This window comes from Haplochromis burtoni, unplaced genomic scaffold, assembly GCF_018398535.1.
Source record: "Haplochromis burtoni strain Fernald_Lab_line unplaced genomic scaffold, NCSU_Asbu1 Contig_98, whole genome shotgun sequence".
In the NCBI taxonomy this organism is placed as follows: domain Eukaryota; kingdom Metazoa; phylum Chordata; class Actinopteri; order Cichliformes; family Cichlidae; genus Haplochromis; species Haplochromis burtoni.
In genome coordinates this window covers 135,779-158,791 of record NW_024582459.1, presented here as the reverse complement: position 1 = coordinate 158,791, position 23,013 = coordinate 135,779, and the positions used below count along the sequence as shown (strand labels likewise).

The following is a 23,013-nucleotide window of genomic DNA, read 5'->3' as shown; positions in this document are numbered from 1 at the left end:
TACAAACCCTGCTATAACTACATTTTTCTGCAGATTATAAAACTAATGGTAAAGACAATGCTCTTTGTGTGTCTGTGTTTGTGCTGAGTTTATAAGGGCAACAAGCAGAGGAGCATACTGACTTTTTTTCTGTTTCTTCTTCTCTTCCTTCTCCTTTTTCTTTTCCTCTTCGTCGTCATCATCCTCTTCCCCGCCTCCGAGTAAAGTGAAGATAATTCCAGTTTGAGAGTTGACACCCACAGCAGTGACCAACATTTTCCCTGAGCCTTCCATTACATGGGTGCCTTTGAACAGAAGAAGGAAAACAAAGTGTCAGTAAAGGACATCAGGAAACAGTACCTAGGATAAATGCCCTGGTCTTTGTTTCCATATGACTTCTTTCAGGTTTCTGTTTAGACACTGGTGGCAGCTTTGTCCCTGCCGATCCTTATTTGTTCCTTTGAATGTTTCATTTTGGTTCAGTGAAAATTTTACGCTAGATTCCTTTGTTGAGAAGGTGGTTTAGCCAGGCTTTCAAGCAGTATGATGATATACACACGAGAAACTAAATGCAGGTTTTCAATTGCAGGCAACAAATACAAATGAATAGTGCACTTGAAAGTACAGAAAGAATAAGTCACTACTGCAGATACACTCCAAACCTTTAATCAACAGCCTTTAATCAAAAGCCAATTGTTAGTCTGTGTGAAATAATGGAATTCTGAGAGGCTGTAACAGTGTTGCATCTCTGGCTCTCCATTCCTCTTAAGACACGATTTAAAAAACAAAAAAACAAAAACAAAAAAACCCACACAGAAACATCAAATATCAAAAAAAACACGACAAGCTAAAGTCGGAGTAAAGGAGCGAGACCCACGAGGCTCTGACAGCCGAGGAGTGGAAAGCATTTAAAGGTTCCTGTGTTAATTAGAAGATGCTTTTCTTTCATTCGTGAGAAGGGATACGGGCCGTGCTAAGGGAAATCAAAGAGCAGTAGCGAGGCAGCGCATAAAAACACAAACACACATGACTCCTGTGCCTTGGAGGTGTGCCAGGAGAGAGCTAGATGAACTAAACAAAAGTGTTTCTCCCTACACACGTTTTTCATGACAAAGCCATGAACTGTATTTAAAAGGGCGTTGGGGACATAGGATGGACAGAGAAAAAAAAAAAATGCTGGAAATGTTGAATGGCTGATAACTTCCGGCACTGAGAGGCAAGATCAGGAACCAATTCAGTTTCAAACATGTTTTCAACAGAACACAAGTTTCATGCTGAGCTGAATACTAACAAATATCTGATGGTCAATTATTTTCAATTTCTGGATTATAACAGTTTATTTATGAAGATCCAGATGATCACCTGTTCTTACTGATTTCAATAAAATTTTGGATCATTTATTCAGTGCAATGAGTATTCCAGAAAATTTCTTTTAAAAGCAGTTCAATATATTGGACAACATAATCTATAAAACCTCTGAAAATTCGGTTCTTCCCAGTACGAACCAGTAAAAGGAGAAGGTTTTAGGTTCATGTTACCTGATAACAGCATTGGATCTTTTTCTAGTGTTTTCTTGACGTGGTCAGACTCCCCTGTGAGTGAGCTTTCATCGATCTTCAGATCATTGCCTTGGATGAAGACTCCGTCAGCAGGCAAGAGGTCACCTGAAACATTACAAAGCCAAACAAGCCTTTAATTTGGAGAAACAACATCTTAGTAACAGTTTAAATTGATGCCTTAATCACAGGCTCTCAAAGGTTCTATGACTAAGCGAGTCATGTGAAACACTTTAGTGCTCGTCTCTTCAGAGGTTAGTGGTTATGTCAGTAATGTTCTTTTTACTGGTTTATGGATTTAAATCATTAGTGAGCTGGCTGTTGCGTTCCTCCCACGACCAGGAAAGTTAAACTTGAAGAGAAATCCTCATCTTAATCTGTGATGAACTAAAACTAAAACCTTGAACCAAGGATGACCTAAATGTGCAGTACTGTTTTCTTAATGGCCCATATAATAAACATCTTAATAAAACATAGGTTCCGCAATATATCGACATTCTTAACAGATTGACTTTTTTTAACCATCAAATAAAGGCTTATGTTTAACTGAGCTCTTACCGTATTTTACTTGTGCAATGTCCCCAACCACAATCTCCGCCACAGGAATTTGAATAACTTGTCCTCCACGGACAACAGTAAATTTCTGTTCCTGCTCAATGCGGCTCTGGAGGCCTCTAAATTGCTTTTCTTTACTCCAGTCATTGAATGCTGTTACCAGCACCACACAGATAACTGACAGAAGAATGGCGGCACCCTCGATCCACCCCGCCTCTGCCTCATTTTCATCCCCACCACCACCAGCAGCTTTTCCACAGTCTGAAGGAGGATGGGGAAAAAAAAACATTAACATACAAAGCATAAACTTAACACATCACCTCATGGCTCTGAGAAAAATAAATGCCATCACATCATTACATGTCACTGCAAGTATCACTAAATATATTTAACAAGAGACATAATTAAGACTTCAAGCATAAGTAATATCTAGAAAAAGAAGATAAAACATAAATGTAATGAATGGTTTCTTACTTTCTCTCTCTGCATCTGGAGGTTTATAAAAAGAAAGGCCTAGTGAAACTATGGCTGCCACTTCAAGGATAATCAGCGTGACATCCTGTAGTGCCTCCCACACTAACTGCAAGAACGTTTTGGGCTTTTTGGGAGGTATAAGATTTTCCCCAAACACTGTTTTCCGCTTCTCAATATCTGCAGGCTGTCCGCTTAGACCTAGGTAGGCAAAGACAGATAAACAAAAGAAAAACAAAACAAAACTGTTAATTCATAAAATGTTAGTTTTAAACCCATCAGGGAATTTCACACAAAACAAGAAATATTTATTCACATCAGAAAAAAAGAAAAGAAAGAGAAGGCCTTAATTATGTGTCACAAAATTGGAGCACAGATGGGTGAGTTGCTGCAGTTCACAGGGGGGGAGCGTGTCTCACTGAAGTAAGAGTCAGTGAGCTGTGCTCTCATCAGCAGGCCTCCAAAAGCATAATTTCCAAAAGGATTCAGCATTTCTGACAGGACACTGTGGAGGACACAATGCCTGCAAATAATGACACATTCTGTGGGTATGTCAAACATTTTCACCTCTTTCAGACACGCCAGGGAATGTGAAAACTATGGTCAAATCTAATCCCCCAAAACTGCTGTTTTCAACACAATGACCAACTGACTAGGGGTTGAATCAGCTATGGACTCACAGGTGCCTATACTCACACACTACTGTCACGTTATGGAGTCATCTCTCTGATACATTACACGTCTGGCTGCCCTGAGACCCAGTCATCCATGTGTACAGAGAAGGAGCTTTCTGCAGCAACCCATTCAAATGCCTCAACATTCAAGGCAGTCAAATATTCAAAAGGGCCTTCGCACATTTGATGATGCATGACAGTTTTTCAGTTCTATTCATGCTAGCTGTGTGTGGGTGGGGGTGCAGACTGGATGGAGAGAGAGAGTGTGTGTGTTTATGGGAAAGAGATGGAGCAGGCCTGAGGGCTGGGGAGGAGTGACTGTGTGAAACTGCTACTGACAGGCAGATGGGGGTGGGCGGGGGTGGTCGGGGGTGAGGGTGTAAAGGACCGAGACTATTAAAGAGTGGAGATGCTGATGGCTAAACGGAAGCTGTCCTGGCAGTATCAGCGTATTAACAGGGAAAAGGATCAGCAGGGCATGGAGAGAAAGAGGAAACGACAGAAAAACAGACAAGCAGACCAGAGGCATAATAAAAACCATGACACCGCCTTGGAAACTGAGCACAGTGACAAGAGCACAGACAATAAGATACATTGTTCTTCTGATCTCATGCTGTAGGCACAGACGGTTCAAACTGCTGATTCTGATGGGGTTTTCTTTTTTATTAATATTGGAGAAGTCAAAACTCCAGCAACACTTATAGTGTTTAGAACGTCATTGTCAGGCCAACACTTTTTTGTGTGTGAACACCGAGACTAACTACTGTTTCAACAATAATGTTCTATGCACTCATGTGTTCCTGGAATTCTCCATTAAGATTTTACCCCCTCCCTATTTTGTTTTGCTTATCCAATTCGGGGGTGTAAGGCAGCTGGAGCGTAACCCAGCTCTCATAAGGTGAGGGGCAGAGTACACACTGGGCAAGTGGCAGTCTGTTGCAGGGCTAACACAGAGAGAAAGACAACTTTTTACACTTACATTCACACCTACCAATTAACCTAACTCCATACATGTGTTTGGACCACGAAAGGAACCTGAATACCTGGAGAGCAGTGCAAACTCCAGGCCCTTGTTGGGCCCTGGGTGAAAGAACAGTGAATGGACGTGTCATTTGTGGTCATTTCATAACCAAATATCTGTTGAATTAAGAATTTAATCTCTGTAGACTCTTCTCTGGAAGAGTTTGGAAATACTTTGGATTCATTGCAAGTGATGTTGTGAGTGTTTTACGCACATCCATCATGCAGGTACAAAGACCTGACTGAAAGACCTTAAATTTTGCTTCTAGGAAATGTACTCTGATCAGGGAATAAACACCTTATTTAAATGAAGACGTTTTAAATAACAGATATGTATCATGATATAAAAGTGATACATCGTGTTGATTTCATTTTCCATCAAGTTATGGTAGTCCCACCAATTCTAGATTTCACTAATAATCTAGAATAGATCTAATGCCAATAAAGTAGCATATAAAATATCAGAAAACGGAGTTAACATTAACACCAAATCTCAAAGTAAATGCTTTTTCCTGTTAAAATATAAACCTTGATATTTGTTTTGTGTGTGTCAGTTTGCTAACTGATGACATAATTGGGCTCTAAAAACATTTTTTTTTAAAAAGGCTTGAATTAAATACATTTACAGTTGATTTGTGTTTTATCCTTGCCAATTCATTATAATCAGTGAATATAGTAGGATAATGGTTGGGCTAAACTTTACTCCTGAATAAATTACTTAAATAAATAACTACAATAAAAAATGATGACTTCAGTGAACTGCTTCATAAAATTCCAAATTGTTTCCATTGATTTCAGATGCGAGTTAATTAAAAGAGGGTATTGCCGTTTTTTTTCCCCTCATTCCTACTCACCAAGCAGGTCAATAAAAACTTGTGTGAAGAAGAAAATAATCCTGTATTACTAGTTAAATGGTTAATTGACATTACAACCTAACACATACTTTTCTAAAAGAGGTGAGAAGAATGACTCACCACCAGCACAACACATTAAAAAAAAAATAGTGACTGGGTTTATCCAGCAAAGCTGACTGTTGCTGCTCCGTGGCTGTCTCTCACCATCTCCTTTAATTCTCTGTGCCTCTAATTAAAACACGCTGACAGCTAATACCCCACTCAACTTTACACCACATTTTCCCTTTGTATTATAGCAATAAATACAAGTGACAGAAGCCGATCAAGGTGTCATCTCTCCATTTGATTCACAAACAGAAAATAGGTTGGCCTTGGCCTCTTGCATCATTTTAGCCCCAGTGTGTCAAGCAGCTAATCATTAACCATTTAATTTGGATGCTTGTGCAAGCTGACCCGTCTGAGTACTGTCATTTTCAGTCATCAGTAAGAGGTCAAGGTAAACCTTTACCCTGGGTCTGTCACAATTAAATGAGATGGGAACCACAACTAAGCATCATTGACTCAACAAACTAAGCCTGAGAAATAATTCCAAACTTGCGTTTTTATGCACACAATCAAGAAAAGAGGACTTGTGATTGTTCACTGTACAACCTTTTGTAGATTAATTTGCTAAGGAGGCGAATCAAACCTGGTGAACTGTTTTACTGTGAGTAAAATGTATAAAAAGATTCTTTATGTTGCTAAAAGGTTAACCATCAACCTATTTACGTTAATATAATATGAAGCACATGTGAGTCCAATTAGGATAACTGGATTATGGGATTTCCATCACCTCTGCTTAAGTTAAGCCCCGTCCACATTTAACGTGCTTCATCATGATGATTAGTTGGTGGTTGACATTCCCGACTAGTTGAGCAGGTAACCACCTTGTCAAATTAATTAGCAGTTTTATGCATTCTCAAGGATGAGAAAAGTAATCGAGACCTTAAATGGTATTTTACCTGTTAATATAATATAATAATATTGTATGTATAATAGTTAATATAACCTACTATGGTAAGATCACTTTAGAGTTTAGTTGACAGTGACAGGTAGTTTGCAATTGAAACAAGAGGAGTAATCAAGATAGTTGAGATTACAATACTGATGAATAGTCATGTTAAACACGATATACTGATTGATTTTTTTTTAATGTCTTTTTTTTTTTTAACCAATGATTCCTTCAAGTTTAAATAAAAACACAAAAATAATTATAAATGATAAATAAAGAGTCAGGCCCTAAATAGGGGATGTTTTTTTTTTTTTAATGTCAAGCCTTTCTCAGAAGAGAAGCCATTCATCCCTGCCGGGATGAATGGGGTGCCTACGGGTGCAAGGGAGCCCCAGGCGGCAGCAAGTTTGTGTGCCTCAGGAGTCATAGGGAGAGCAACAAGCAGCCAGAGCTGACAGCCAGCTGTCGCACGCTGTGGAAAGATGAGCGGGTGAGAGAACCAGAGTCATCTGGACATAAAGGTCCTGCCTTTTTCTCCAAATTAGATTAATCTAAGGAAACCTTGTGAGTTTTACTTCCTGTAGATAGAGCTTGTTGACCGAAGGCCTACTTTTAGCCATGGGGCTTACGGGGGCAATAAAGAAAAGGAGTGCATTTCAGCTATACTATATGCTGACAGACTAAACCTCATCAATCTTCAAACTTTAATCTCAGTTTCTTGACTGCATGCCCTCTACCATTACACTGACGCAATCTAGCAACAGAAAGAGCTAAACATCTGTTAAACCACCATCTATATGGCAGCTCTTACAACAGCAGGTGTCTCCAGGACCGCAGTTCTCTGTGACAGCAAGTAACACCAATTCCAGGTACAGTGTAAATTTGCAGAGATAATCTTTTGTGTGAATCTAAAGTCCACTTCACACTCTTCAACAGACAAAAACCTATTTCCACTTCTTGTAATTTTACACGCCTCTTTCTCTTATAAAAAACACTAAAATAGGGTTGTTTATAACAGCCCTCATAACTATCATTTTAACAATTTCTTCCAAAAGCCTTTTCAGAGAAAATCATGAGAGGATTTTAGGTGTTGCTGCATGTAGGAATTTATCTGCTCTAAGACAGCGTTGATTAATAAACTGAGCATTGAGACTCTCAAAGGATATCATCATCCAATTTCTGCCCTAAAAAATAGAAATCTGTGGTACTACATGTTGATCAAAGTACCATCATCACATCACTCAGGAAATTTTGAGACTACAAATAACAAAAGGCACAGTGTCTAACTAGAAAATCAATATCTCCATAGTTTTACAGAAATGGGTTGAAATGAAACAGAACTCCTCTGCACACCTTTAGTAACTAAAGCAAAACAGGAAAATAATTGTGCTCATGTATCAGTTTTCAAGCCAGAAATGACTACATGTGTATCAGCACACTTCCTAATTTCTCGCTGAACTGAACCAAACCAAGCCTGAGAGCTGTTATAACCACTCCCAGGCAAAACGCTTCAGCATATCACTTTGAATTTAGACATGAAGACAAGATATGCAGGCTTCCTGAATTACAAAGAGAAAGACTACGACTTAACAGTCCGAACCTTGACACTGAATAAGGGGGTTTCCTGTTCAAAATGACAGATACAAATAGGCTGTCAGATTTTATAAATTAGATCAACTGGATGCATACCCTGGGACCCAAGTATCAGACAATGTGAAAATAGCAATGAACAAGGGATAACTGTGAGGATTACTGCCAATAATACTAATTTAAAGTGGCCATGACAATTTGATGAGTCTCAATATGCAGAGAAAATAAGCTACTTGGTTTGAAGAAAAGAAATGCTGTGGTTTTAGCAACTGTTATATACTGTGGCATGATATCACCTACACCCATTACTGCAGCTCAACACCTTCTTGCCCCAACTGTAATAACTTCCATCTCTAAGTGAAGATGACATCACTATATGTTTTTTTTTAGGCTTGACTAAGTCCCCACAAATACCAAAGAGAACAATAGCACCATTTTCACAAGCTGAAGGGCTGCTGTGAGCATTTAGTATATTTTAAAGCATAAACAAGACAGAGTTTCCTTTGAAACGTTATTGCTGACTATGATATCTAATTATGCTATCAGTGTGGGGAAAAAAGAAACAGAAGCAAAAATGAAACGGGGGGGGAAGTAAAGCATGATGTACAAGTGAAACCAGCTCAGACAGCTACGTGTATTAGCGAGATCGCTCCCTTCAACTCTCTCAGTAAGAAAATATTTTAGCACACACACTAAAACACTTGCCATCTAAAAAGACATCAACCCTTTCTAGCTTAAATGCCTCCACCTCTTTTTTTAGTACACTACAGTACGGTGACAAATGGGTTAAGGGTTAAAATTTGTCAAAAACCATTTTTCGTGCATTGTCTGAATAAGCTTTTGGCAGTTCTCACTGTCACAATTGAGAAAGCATAATTACATCTTTTTAAACTCACAGCACTGGCATGTTAATTATCAAAATCAATCTGAATCAGTGAATTGAAATCCAACTGAATAGGGAGCTCTCTGGTGGTCTATTAAGACTTATGTACAGACATGAAAAATAGCAGTCGTACTGCCACGATAAATTACATTTAGCCTCATGCAAATGGAGCTGGCTTTAAAGTCTTAGATTATGCAAACTAGTTAAAGCAGAGCAAGACATTAGTGCACATTCCTAACAGCTACATTTACTCAAACTTCTTTGGATGAAAAGAGCTTGGGAAGTGGAGGATTAGCAGAGGATTGGCTTCAGAGGTTCAAATAATGCCCACCCAACTAATTAGAAATCCCTTTTCAATTGTCAGGATCCTGTAATCTTAAATGATGGCTCAATTTCCCAAGCCAGGGACAAATGTGCTGATTGAAACAGTGGGTGTATACCAAGTGGAATGGGGATGTAGTCAAGCTCATCAGTACAGTCTTGTTTTAAAAAAAAATAAACCAAAAAAACCGTGCCACTTTAGCCCAATTTATTGAAATAAATTGGGCTAAAGTGACTGTTCCCTTTGAAACATACAAGTAACTTGCTTTCAGTCTCATCGTTTTGGACAAGCTGAAAATCTTAAAAGCATTTTAAAAACAAGACCGTTGATATGCTGGACACCAATGAAGGCAAAACAAAAGAAAAAAAAAAAGATCTGAAATGAAGGCTTAACAATGTAAACATGTCCCTAATATTCAGCTAACTTATCTTTTCATTTATTAAAATACAAATCAATACAGTAATAGGACTTCTTTGTGATTTATAAGGAAAAATGCAAAGCTAAGGGGCCTCAACTAACCACATTTTCTCTTTTTTTACAGCATACACTCAGCTGAGCAGAGGGGGAGGACAATTTACACAACAACCAATGTCACTCATGCTGAAAATATGACAGGACTCCATATTCACCAACATTACACAGTCACATGCATGTTTAGACAACTTGTGCTCCCTCAGCAGCTAAATTCCTATTCAGCAATTTTTCATTATAGTTTAGACAATGGCCCATTGCCTTTAGTAAATCTAAAGGGAGTTAGACAAACTGCACCGTGCACAAATGGCATGCGCAGTATTATTCAAGAGAGAGAAAAAAAAAAAGAACGTTTAAGGATTAAAGTAAGTTAATGGTACTTGCTCAAATAACAGTTGCTTTGCAGTTTTGTAAACGCTTGTATTTACCATTCTTTTGGTTTACTGAAGCTCAGGAGACTTTTACCTTGCACCGAGTGACTGCATACAAAGGACTGTTACAGTGAATATGTGGTGCCATTTTAATCTGGGATCAAACTGAAAATCCCCACAAATAAAGAGTTCAGTCAAGGTCATACTAGTGATTAGGCAGACTGTCTATAAAGGGAAACAGACAGAAGTAGCAGGGGGAAAAAAAGAAAGAAAAGATAGGCGCCATCAAAAGCAACCTACTTGGGTTTCACTATACCCTAAATGGAATTTTCCCCCCAATTCTTCTACTTATTAGCTTATGAATTTAATATTGAAGAAGACAGTCACAAAAGAGAAAGTCACTGCTTTACTACCAAGCCTTACAGAGTCCTGTTTTGTCCTCCACATGTGGGACATTTACCTGCCTGCAGACTGGTACTGTGCCCAAGCAAACAGCTGGTCTTTCTGAAACCTACACACATAGTCAGAGAGGTGAAAAGGGAGAAAAGGAGGGTGTGTGGGACATATCCACAGGCCTTGAAATAGAGCAGGACTGGCCCAGGTCAGAGCCAGTCTGCCTGGCCACCTGTCTGGTTTGTGAAAGCTTCCAAGGAAGTCATGTCAAGGCAATCAATAATGTGGATGACACACCTCCTAAACTATGTGTGCACCACATTGTCATTCCCAAAACTAAAACTGTCATGCTGTAAATGATCAAACTCAAATCATGTTGAGTAAAAGTGTTACTATACCATCTATTGGTGATGTTTTTAACCGGTTGCAGAGTCCTTGAATATCCCCATAATATTCCGCAATTTTGGTTACTGCCTCAGCGCTCCTCAGTTCCATTAACCCACGCAGTTCTTTTAGTGTGCAGCCAAACTCTCCATCATGGTTGGCCTCCACTATGGAGTTCTTCACCCCACTGTACGAGTTGTTCGCCATCTTCTTACTGCCTCCCCAGTCTATTGCAAAGTGTTGCTGCTTTGACTTGACAGCAGGGGTTTAAAAACACCCAAAAAAAAAAGGGCTGTCCTGGAAATTCTTAAATCCTCAAGAGTGTGAACACAGTGACAGTTCCCATAAACAGCCAACAGGCCCTTCACAGGCAGCTGGAGTCATATGCCAGGTAGAAGGGATATTATGAAACAAGCCATTTCCCTGGGAGAGCTGAGTTCCTATTCTTTCATGGTGACTGAGGATCACCCACAGAGCCAGAGATCACCATGCATCCAGATCTGGAAGAGAAGAGCAAACACAAAAAGAAATTTGTCAATATTTACACCAAAATGGGCCATTACATGAAGAGGGGGATTAAAATTCATTTACTGACATAGCACTTATGCTAACTAATATCTGGCCAGGAAAACATTTCATTTTCAGTATATAACCTACCAAGCTGGAGGCAGCTGAGACAAGTAGCTGCGTTATTAGCAGAACTGCCTCTAATCAATTGGCAAGAGATTCTGATTAGTTTTACTTAAGTTGCAATAAAATAATTTTGCCATCAAGATAAAACTCTTGACTAGTAATGAGCACTCTTTTTCTTGGTTAAAGCTTCTTGAGCATTATGTACTGGTTATCTACTGTTAACAGAGCTTCAACAACACTTTTACACATTTTTCTTGCCTCTTGCATGAGTTGGACTTGAATGAGGCATAAAGTGATTAAAAACAGAACATATTCAAACAATAACAAAATAATAACCATGTTAAACAATGTTAAAGCCAAAGCATGACAGTTCAACCAACTAACAGACCTCATGGACAAGCACAATAAACCACAAGACCATTTTCTACCTGCTTTTTAGTTATAATTCAAATTCATGTTTCTGTTTTTCCTATTAATATAAACTGTTCCTCATCTGATAAATAAGGATGTTTCCTGCTGTACAGGTTGTGAAAGGCAATTTTTTGAATTATGATAAATAATAGGCTTTGTTGTTGGTCTTCTACCTTATCTGTATTAATAAATAAACAAACAGCAGACCCTGATACAACATAAAGTCACTGTGTCAAATACAAATGTTGTTGAAAAGACATTACAAAGTGCATATCAAATCTTGAAGCCAGCACGGCAGAAGATCTCTCTATAATGACCATAGCTACAATGTGGAGCAAAAAAGATTAGTGCAATTAAACCAGGTGTTTACCTTAAGTTTATTGCTTTGCACTTGAAGGTATGCTCTGCGTAGTCAGCCCATTCTCCCCTGTCATTTTATACAGAAACGCTTGTTGGCAAGCTTTTACTGCACTTACAGTAAATTATTGGGTTACGTTTGCCTTCAGTAATGTTATCTTAACTTCTTTACAGAGATCAGAGGACACAGTGAACACATACACACATACTCTAAAACCAGGGACAGATGAGAGAAAATAAGCTGACCATAAAGGATAGAAAAACAGTACAAACTCTTACACCCTGCTGTAATAAATAAGTGCACAAAAATCAGGTAACACTTTTCACTTCTTGGGATAGGAGCATAAAGCCCCTTGTCTTTAAAGTCATTCCAGCCAAATTTGTAAAATTAAGATTTCACAGAGACCTGTTGTAAACAAAATGGGATTACTTCAATATTTTATCAAAATCAACAGAACCTTTGATCATCACATTCTAATCAGTCTATACTTGAGTCCAAGTGAACATTTAAGGAAGAATTCCTGGGCTCATAGAATCATACATGAGGACAAAGTGAATACATAATAACATCTTGCTTGCAATACCAGAAATCCTGCTACTGTGTTGTAAGCCTGAACATAAACACCACTTTAACATGATGCGAGGGATGTGAAACAGGCCTTCTGATCCATATGAGTAAGAAGTCTCATGGACCTGATAAATCTTTTTTTAACAATAGGGTTTTACAGGCACAGCATGGACCTAATGTATGAGGATGTTTTAGTCCCCGTTTTCTAAATCTACTTTTCCCAATTAATGATGAAAATCTTAAAACAAACAAACCCACATTAAAATCGATATTTTAAGGTAAACTGGGCATGTCCTTGACCCTATGCAGTTTGCTTACAGGCCACAGATAGGAGCAGTATATGTCACAATAACCTTGTTCAACCTGCATGTTAAACACTTCCTTGTGCTAGTTTTCAGCTTTCAGCCCAATCCTCATGTTTTAATCAGAAGAGAACAATTTGACCTGAATAAAAAGTCTTCTGGGCTGGATTCTTGACTTTTTAACTAACACGATTCAAAAAGTCTGGAGAAATGGGATCAAATCCAATCAAGTCTGCTCCTCAACTGGCTACCCACAGGGATGCACACTCTTGCGCTCATTATTTATCCTGCACACAAATATGTGTTAGAGCAGGTATGAAAACGGGACCATTTTAAAGTATGTGAATAACTCTGTTATTGTTAGTCAGCTCCAGGATAATGGGATCAGCTACGGCCCAGTACTCGATGATTTTGTTAAAAAGGTATAATGAGTCTTCAATTAAATGTAACTAAGACAAAATATATGATCACCGATTTTAGAAAGTGCACTCATACACAAGAGATCACGTCCATTATGAGTGAGGGAATGTGCTTAATCATAGAAATATCTCAGAACAATTATTGATTCAAAGCGAAACTGAAGCAAACTGTGAAGCTGTGTGCAAAAAACTAAACTCCACAATGATACAACCATGATGATTTCATTTAATCCTATTCTCACTGAATCCATTTTCTCCTTGTCCTTGGTGTCAGGTCTAAGACATTTATCTGTAAAGAACAGAAACTCATTCAAACAAATTGCGAGACCACCTGACAAACTAACTTATGAGCCACTGTTTGAGAGAAAGATTTCTAGCCCCAAACTGTTGAACAACACAGTTTAAAAACTGCTTCACTGCAGCAGCTTTCACTTAGATGAACAAATCCATAGCTTTACAATCCTATGCCAGGTGAATTCATTATTATTATTATTATTATTATTATGTTTTTATTAATTTCTTTAGTGTTTTGTATTACGCTTATCTGTGGTCTCTGTTTGTATTGAATATGTGCGTGCAAGGATGGATGACTCACTACTGCAGACCAAATCAACCTACGGGTATAAATAAAGTAACTTGAACCTGAACCTGCTACCCTTGAATATGACTACTACACTAAAAGAAGTATAATTTAAATAACTTCAAGTTTAGTCTGCCTGATGAAGAGCTTCTAATACAACATTACAGTCAAATCTTTTCGACTAAACACCCCTATTTATTCTAGACTACATCAGTCCCTTTGCCATTTCAACAGAAAGTCTCTCACAATTAAATTAAAAAACAAATCACAGTCATAAAGCCCCTGGCTTCCCTGCTGTGTGACTCCTGGGGTGCCGTAGTGAACAAGGGCCAACTGACTGATTACCCTAGGAAAAGCCTTTTGTTTAATCTAATTAAGACTATCTGTCGCATGAGGGACCTCCATGGTGCTCTACATGGGAGAGTCCATTCCAATGAGAGGCTGCTGTCCATTCAGTGTTAATCAGACTAATACAATGTGGCTCATTCACGTCAACCAGGTTGATACAAATATGTCTTGGAGAAGCTCAGATGAGAAAGCAACCTCCTAATAAAACTACAGAGGCTGAAGCATAGCAAGTGTACATCTGTTTTAGGAAAGGTTTGATTTCATTGATTTCTTCATTTCAGAAGGAACAAAACTGGATTTATGGCTGAGATCTAACAAGATGGGCCCAGTTTCTATATGAAATCACTACTATACTAAAAGCCATGTCAAACTAATCTTGCATTGCACAAGGAATCTGGACCCAGCCATCTGATCCATTAGGAAAGGCACCAGTGGGGGTACACGGGAACATTAAGCCATGTCTGGAAATAACACTGGGGATACTTTACTTGCTTTTTCTCACTTTCTACATTTCAAACAGTAACACAAATCACATTTGAAAGGAAACTTTTCATTTGTCTTTACAGCAAACAGGAACTCCAAATGAATGTCAAACTCAAGAAAGTGTTTGAACTCTAAACTGGGTAAATGTAGCCTTTATTATTGCTCAGTGCACAAATGGATACTTGAAGCTTATTCCATTGAGATTCTTGGAAACTATTCTGTCACATGTCGACTCTATTTGAAGCCATCTGCCATGGAAAACCGGACAGAATTTATTATTTATTACACGGTATAATTGCCAGGCCGGGTATGCTGCCGAGGTGGGAGACATTGTGGAAATCCCTATTGTGAGAAGGAAATGCACCTTTGCATGATTTGTGCTGCCCAGAGATTTAGGCTCTTCATTCCTGATGTGGCATTTTCATTTTTATTCTTGAGTATAATCACAATGTACTCTGGCAAAATACACAGACATGAATACACACCCCAAACTCAAAGCGCAAGACTTTATAGTGTTGTCAAACAATATATAAATTTATATATTAAAAAAGGTGACATTGTATTTCAGCAATAGCCATTCCAAGCAAATGACACATATTTTAATCCTAGGAATTTCTGTCAAGAAACTGGGTTCCTTATGGCTGCTGGCTGTCTGTGTTTCCACTGTCGTCTAAACACTGATGGCTCTTTTTACAGGCCATTAATAAAATAAAACTTCACAACAAACTGATTCACTCCCTTCCTGTATGTGGTACTAATTAGGGGTGGGGGAAAAAAATCGATACTGTGTAGTATCGTGATATTTTGTTTGCTAATAATGTATCGATACAGGGACAGCAGAAATCGATATTTTGTTACAAAAAACGTTTTTGTGGACTGGAACATGCTGATCAACATGCTCTGACTTCAGAGCATGTTGATCCTTTTTCTGAGCAAGAACCCTGACATTCCTTCACTGTCCAAATGTGTTTAACTTTTTTTTGGCAGCAATAAACATGACAGTTTACTTATTTTAATTTAAGACATGTTTTATTTTAATTAAGTTTAAAACTTTTTTATTTAATGTAAAATTATATTTTGTTTTAATTTACTTTCAAATTCTTCAGTTGCTGAATGGGCTGCATAGTTTTCATAAATTGCATAGTTCAGAATAGCTATAATTGTACCAGATGGTTGCATTCAGTTAAGTTGGACTAGACTGTAATACAAACCGTTCAGTTTGTCAACAATATAACTGACTGAAATGAGAGAAAGAGTGCGAGACTTTGATATTAGATAAAATGAATATTGATAAAGTTTACCTTTATGTACAGAATCTGAATATCGCAAAATGTTTTAAAAAATTGCAATACTATCGTATCGTGCGTTTAGTATTGTGATAATATCGTATCGTGGGATGTATGGCGATTCCCACCTCTAGTACTAATTGAGAACAGTAGAAATGTTAGAAAAGCAGCATTCCCACCCGTTAGTTTCCTTCACCTCTGAAAAATACTAGCAAAGAGCAAGAAGCAAGTCATTTGTTGTTGTTTTATTGCAGGGATGAAATTATGTCCTATGTAGTAAATGCAGCTGTAGTCAGGATAGTTTTGGAATTCTTTGTACCAGATCAAGTACACAAATCCCACCAACCTGACACAGGTGAATTTCAGGGTAGACCATCTTATACCCTAAAGAAATCATGTGACTTTCTAAATTTGTTAATGGCCTCAAAAGTACTTGCATCAAGTGGCAGGACTTTAACTTGCTTCGAGCACCATATGGACTATTCAAGACAAGCCTATAATTTTCAGTGTAATTCATTGCACCTCCCACCCCATGTCTTACTATAACATTCACACCCCCTAACCCAACATGCAGCAACAATGCCAAGATGAAAGAAGTGCCAACATTTGCTGCCCTGGGTCAGTTTCGGGTTGCAGTGCAGCTCAAATGTTACAACAGTGGAAAATGATTGTGATTGGATCTCCAAGCCAACAGCTGGCATGGTATGGCTGAATGACAGAGGCCAGAGTTAACCCTTTCCAAGCCTCAGTAGCAGACCGATAACTCAGGGTGGATGTGTGCTGGTTTAACCCAAGAATTACAGACATGCACATCACAAAGCTATTCAAAACTACAGTCACAATGAATCCCCTACAAAGAAGATTGCAGCAATTGGGAACAAGTAGACAGGACAATAGTGATGGATGTGTCATAAATATACTTATGTCTTTGTTTCCATGTTAAGGAAACCCTCTGGCAATTTGAATACCTTTATGTGCCAACAACTTGATGCAAGTCAAGGATAGCAATTCTAGGGATCCCTCTGCAATGGAGCTGCCTAATGCGAGAGGTGATATTTTTAGCTTCCCCTAGACTGTCCCCTCCCCCCACTGCTAGCCATTGCCGAACTGGGTCAGGCCATGTAAATGTGGAGGGTACAAAGCAGAGACACCCAGCCATCCTTGTGCTGTGTGGCTTGCAGCTGAGAGTGCTACTTCATCCCACCGACTGGAACCTCTACGTAGCTCTCAAACGCTGTCAGGCTGCCAGTTCATGAGAACGCACAGTCAGTGGTGTCACCGTCAACACGCTTTTCCTCTCCAGCTCCTTTTACTGCATGTATGGAAGGACACGTAACAGCATTTGAAATGAAAGTAAACAATCATCTTTTCCTCCAAAAACTAAGGCTGCTGGATAAATAGAAATAACATTTTATATATGCATTTCACTGTCTATCATATTATATTTATAGATCAATTTATGGACACTTTAAGACTACCGTGTTATTTTAAAAACATTTATTTGTGCTCTAATATTATTAAATATAGTCTTCGTACATTTTTTTTCTTTGTGTGTTCTGTCTTGTAGGTAAGCAGATGTAAATTGTTTTTTGGAACAACATGGTTTCCAAAAAAAAATAAAAAATTCTGGTGCAGTATGTAAAACTTTGTACTGATAACAAGCCAGCTATACACATTTTTTTTAACCCCCACCTGGTAGAGTTTCAACATTTGTGGATTCATTCCTAGTTGTGAATTTCCCTGACCTGTGTACAATTATAAGGCACTACTGCCCGAGGGCACAAATTTGACCACCATTCAGTGCTTAGTATGTAGTATGCTTCATAAATGATGAAATCTTATTTCTTTTTTGCAAGTGAATGTTGAAAAATATTAATTTTAAATTAATTAATTAATTAATTAAATTTAAGTTATCATTATAACTATTTGCCAATGCAATTTTACAAGGATGTTAATGCCTGTCTGTGTTACTTCTAAAAGCCTCTCTCTGTTTTTATACCCAATCATTTTACCAACCTGTTTGCAACAGATCTGATTAGTGTTGAGACTTTCGACCACTTTAAGCAATTAAAAATTTAGCATTTACTTTTCAAACCTTTTAAGGAACAGGTTGTACTTTTCTTTTTGAACCTTTGTGCCAACAAAAAGAATTTGCTATACAACAAGCAGTACAAATTTGAAAAGCATAAGCAGTAATATCTTAAATTTACCAACAAATAGTTTGACGCTGTCTTACAAAAGTAATGCAGGTGAAACACATTCTTATAGACCGGTTTTTAACCTCTTACATAACAACAGAACAGACAAGTTATAAAATTTAGTACATAGTGGCCATCTAGGCACATGAAGACTGACTGGTTTCTCAAAACTGTTTATATTAACATTTATAGAGCATGTCAAAAATAATTGTTGCTACATACATAAATGAGGGGAAAGCTGGGCATTTAAATAAGTAAAACTGAGAAACTGACCACATGAGTATTTTTGAGTGCTGGAAGACTGTCCTGTTGTTAAAGTTGTATTCTTACCCTCCACCCCCCACTGTTAAAAATAAATAAATAAATAATTTTTTGGACAAATTCAGAATTAAAATTTCAACATTTACCTACAGAATTTGTTATCATCAAATCAAACATGCCCCTTTTCTTTCATAGTACTGGCCACAGAAATACTATACATGAATATAAAAATTTTACTGCTTTCTACTAATTTCCTCCTGTCAAAGATGTAAATGCACACCAGGAGGTATGGTTTTATTGAGCTTTTGCATAGCATTTCATGTGCATAGGATTGAAAATGTTCCAAAATGAGGCATCTTTCATTGAGGCACTTTGAAGATCAGAGGCTTTCTGTGTTCTTGCTTATGTGCGATACCACAGACCAGATCGGTGGCCTGGGGTCCTGCTGCCCCATCATTATCTGCTGCAGTCTGAAATTGCTGTTGCCATCATTTCAGTTTTAGGATGCACAATTGTTGACTTGTGCATTATATATTTCACAAAAAAAACTGTGGTACAGAATGCATTGCTATGGTTTAACACATGTCATGCATGTGTTCTGCATTCATTGTGACGAAACCACTTGCTGTAACTGTTAATAAATAGCCTAAGTGAAAATGTATACTAGAAAGAAAGTTTTGAAGCTTTAAGGAACAGACAAATGATTTCATGATCCACATGATTGCATTTGATTCAAATAAAAATTCAAGTGGTATTTCAGGGAGTGATTGTTTCCCACAAATACACTGCTCTGACTTGATTAGGCAGGAATTGCTCTCTCATTGGCTCCACCGTATGATATTACTTGCCCAAGATTTTCAGAGCATGCTACAATGGCAGTTTAAATGTGTAGAGAAGATTACACCGGAGCAGGACTGTGTACTGTATGCCACAAGTGATAACATCCAAGACAACCAGCAATGCTTTACGATGAGAGAAGTTGAGGTCTGGAAGTATGCTTCTATTATATAAGCTCAATGACGCTGAAGTTCAAATGAACAAATAATAATAATAATACTACAGTTAAATCATCTAGCCCACTTTAAAAATGTCCCTTTAATCATCGCCACGTCAAACCATGGAGCCCACCATGTTGCAGAGATGCCAAAACTAACATAAATGTCCGTCAGACTGACTGGTAGCATATTTAGACCTTCTGACAGTCTTCAGGGCTATTTTGCAGCACGTGCTTTGCAATTATTTTAATTAGGCACAATCCCAGTATATAATAACTTTTGCCAATCTTCAATTATAGTACATTTGATCTCCTGAAATTAAAAACTGAAGCATATAACTGGTAGTCACACCTGTGTAATTTGTTTCTCGTGCGAAGTTAAACAAGATTTAAATGAACAAGTAGTAATGAATGACTAAAAGACCCTGTAACCTAAAACCCCTGCTTGAAATAATCTTGACCTTACAATCCACACACAGTAAGAAAGATAAGTAAAATGCCATCATTGGTAAATGTTACCATGAATACATGACACTGGTTCAAAACCACACTATATTTAGCTTTCGATGCTGGTTTACATGAGGCTTAACGCCACCTTAGATTAATGACCTGCAGTGGTCACCTCAGTGAAATAATGCTTTAAACTAGCAATTATAAACATTAAACTTGAAGAATTACAGAGTACACTAAGGACAAATGTTAGTAATTTGTCTTAATGTTGGGGTTATAGTTGTCTGCAGTGCAGAGCATGACAATGAAATAAGTGAACATGTGAACCAGCAGCTGTAAGAGGAACTCATCCATGATGAGTTAGGAACAGATTTGGCAGGCGACAACTGCCTGGAAGAAAGTATACCAGATATGCGGCATTACTTCACAGTGGCTATAGCAGTTATCTCAGCAGCAAGGAGCATGTAAGATTGGTGAGAACAACATTCTTCAGCACAGAAAGAAAGAAAAAACATGCACCGCTGAAAAGGACGTAGAGGTGTGGTCTTGAAAGGTTGGTTTTCTACAAATGAACTAATGAGCCACAAAGGTCAGGTGATCTTCCCTCTGAAATATAACAATTTTTTTGAAAAATTTTTAAAAAGTTTTTCAATTTTTTCTTGCTTCTTTTTGTTCCTTCAGGGGGGGGGTTATTTTTTTTATTCGGCCTTTGGGGAAAAAAAGGTGGCACAGCAAAGAATAAGAAAAGATATTTTTGTCATTCTTGAGTGACAGCAACAGTCTGAGTTCAAAGGGCTCAGACAAGGCAACAGATTGTGTTACTGATGATCTAAGTGAATCATTAAACAAACTCAATTTCTATATGCTGCGCTAGACAGCTACAATGAAGCATTACTCACAGCTAAACCTGAAAAAAAAAATAGACTTCTAACGCAGTATTAGCTAGAAAATTCAAACATATCTCCAAACTGAATCACAGCAACTGTCATTGCAGCTAATACAATATTGTGCAGCAAGATATTGTGATTATAAAATCCGTGTAATTGCTTATCTGTCATTATATTATTTAACAAGACCAGAGTACAGATGACTACTACAGGTGACTAGCACGCTCTGTGTCACCGAGTTTTATGTTCAGCGTCTTTTCATACAACTACAATAATAGAATGTAGAATCACAAGTCATTATACAAACACTGAAAGACATTGCTGGCGCTGCAGCAAGCTGGGTGCTATTTAATTGGATAAGGAGTGATCCCTTCAACTAGACACCAAAAGGTGCTCTGTGGCTGCACTCCACATCGACCTGGATACTGCAGGTAATGTCTGAGTGCACCAATCTATATTACGTCGTCAATCAAGATTAAGAGTGTAACGTTAACGTACGTAGTCATCTTGCAGTACCTGGAAGCCCTAAGAAATACGAGATACATTACGGGCAAGTGGAAGGTAATTTAAAGAGACGAGCTGCAGTCAGTGTGTGAGTTTCTATTGCCGTGTAAGTATGAAATAAGCGTTGTTCTTTCAGTAGCGTTACGGACGACAAGTGGCAGTTTTTTTCCCCTTAGTTCGGAAATAACCTGACAGTTTTGCCATACCAGGACATTTAAGAGTGGTAAACAGCCATACTTGCTCAAATGGGTTTCTCGTAATTGTTTCGAGGAGGTTAGGAGATTGGGACTTGAGATTAAAACCTACTAGTTGCGGTCAAATTATTGTCTTCAGATACAGTACAAATTAAAGTGTTGGACAACAGAATGCGACACCAGCAAATGACAACCCCAGAAAATGATGTTAGTCAATAAACGAAGGTTCAAAACACGCTTACTGTGGTGACAGAGAGCAGAAATGACTAACGCGGTTTTATGGGTTCCCCGAGTTGCCCGTATTGAGTGTGTTGAGCAACCGCAGCGCGTGGACTCCCAGCGCTCGCGGAATATAGTTCCAGGCCGTTTAGCAGTATTACTCCACTAACGTTAGGTATCTGCATATAAAACGGGAACTGCGAGGCGTTAGACAAGCTGAATGACATATCACCATGTAACATGCAATGCAGGCAACTTTCTATTAAAGATATTAAGGTCCATAGTTGAAGTGTTATTTAACAGCGGGACCCCGCGAGGAGCAACCAAGTCGAAACGTTAATGTGCAGCCCAACAGATATGTTATTAAAAAAATAACAGCGGTCCTGACTAGCGTACACGGTTAGCAAACTAGCACTAATGCGTTAGCTTATGCTGACTGCAAAGAGGGGAAATTCACAAAAGATACTTCCAACAGACTGACAAGTCTAAAAACTTAGCCATGAGCCATGCAGAAGTCCCAAGCAAACTATGCACAAGCGAATGAAATCTGGCAGCATCCCGGGCTGATAGCTACCTGTGTTGGAAAACGAACCGCCCCATGTCAGTATCCCTCCAAGATAGCTAACATTAGCTTGGTATACCGCTAACTACCCAAGGCAAGCTACCCACAGTGGTTGGCCCTCGTTGATCAGTGCACACACAAAAAAGAAGACCTTAACCGGTTATGGGGTTACATGCAACATCCAAAATCACTTGGAAAGATCAATTATTGTGTGGCATTTTGCCGCGCTAATAGAGAAAAATATAAGTAAAATAATACTTACTCCGTCCTCTGAAGAGCACCCCAGCTCCCTTTCTCTCTTTAACTCCCCCTCAGTCTCACCAAAGACTAGACTCTCTCCCCTGATCTGAGGTATAATCCCGCCCACTGCGCTGTCACAACCACAACCAAAGCCTGCAAACCTCACACTGCCAAGATAGTTCCTATCTCCCTCGAGCTCATGAAAACCCATGTCACTTTGACCGGAAATCATATGAGACATGCGTGCGGTGGAAAAGCGGGATGATGTTGCCGCAACTCACGTGGCTGACTGCTGAGACAATAATCTCTTTATGTTTAATTACAGAACAGATGCAGACCAAGGCCACCTATTTGTTTTTTAATGCAACACGATGAAGGGTGCGTGTCTCACAGCGGTATTGTTGCATCTCTATGATTTAAAAATGCTAAAATCAAGCTGAAGCGATATCGGGGATATCGTGAGAGACAACCGACCAAAAAATAACGTTGTAAAAGTGGAACTCGACGATGGCGGAAGTACACCAAGGTGAACCATTTCGCCTCGCCTTTTTCATTTCTGTCACAACACCGCCAGGGACATGTGATGCACGTCAAAAGGAGGAT

At 38.5% G+C, this 23,013-nt stretch overlaps 1 protein-coding gene across 5 annotated transcripts in view; it reads right to left on the bottom strand.

Annotated features, from left to right (window-relative positions):
• The window catches only part of atp2b1a (ATPase plasma membrane Ca2+ transporting 1a), a 40,149-nt gene extending 17,422 nt beyond the window's left edge, over positions 1-22,727 (bottom strand). The window contains exons 1-6 of one of the 5 annotated variants that reach the window (XM_005927166.3): positions 22,433-22,727; positions 10,529-11,014; positions 2,565-2,762; positions 2,094-2,351; positions 1,518-1,643; positions 123-284 (exon numbers count right to left, since the gene is read on the bottom strand). In XM_005927166.3, the coding sequence (XP_005927228.1) occupies positions 123-284; positions 1,518-1,643; positions 2,094-2,351; positions 2,565-2,762; positions 10,529-10,721 (937 nt within the window). In that variant the 5' untranslated portion in view covers positions 10,722-11,014; positions 22,433-22,727. The other 4 variants (XM_005927168.3, XM_005927167.3, XM_042222924.1 and 1 more) reach the window with 4 other exon arrangements.
• Positions 22,728-23,013: the final 286 nt, after the last annotated feature.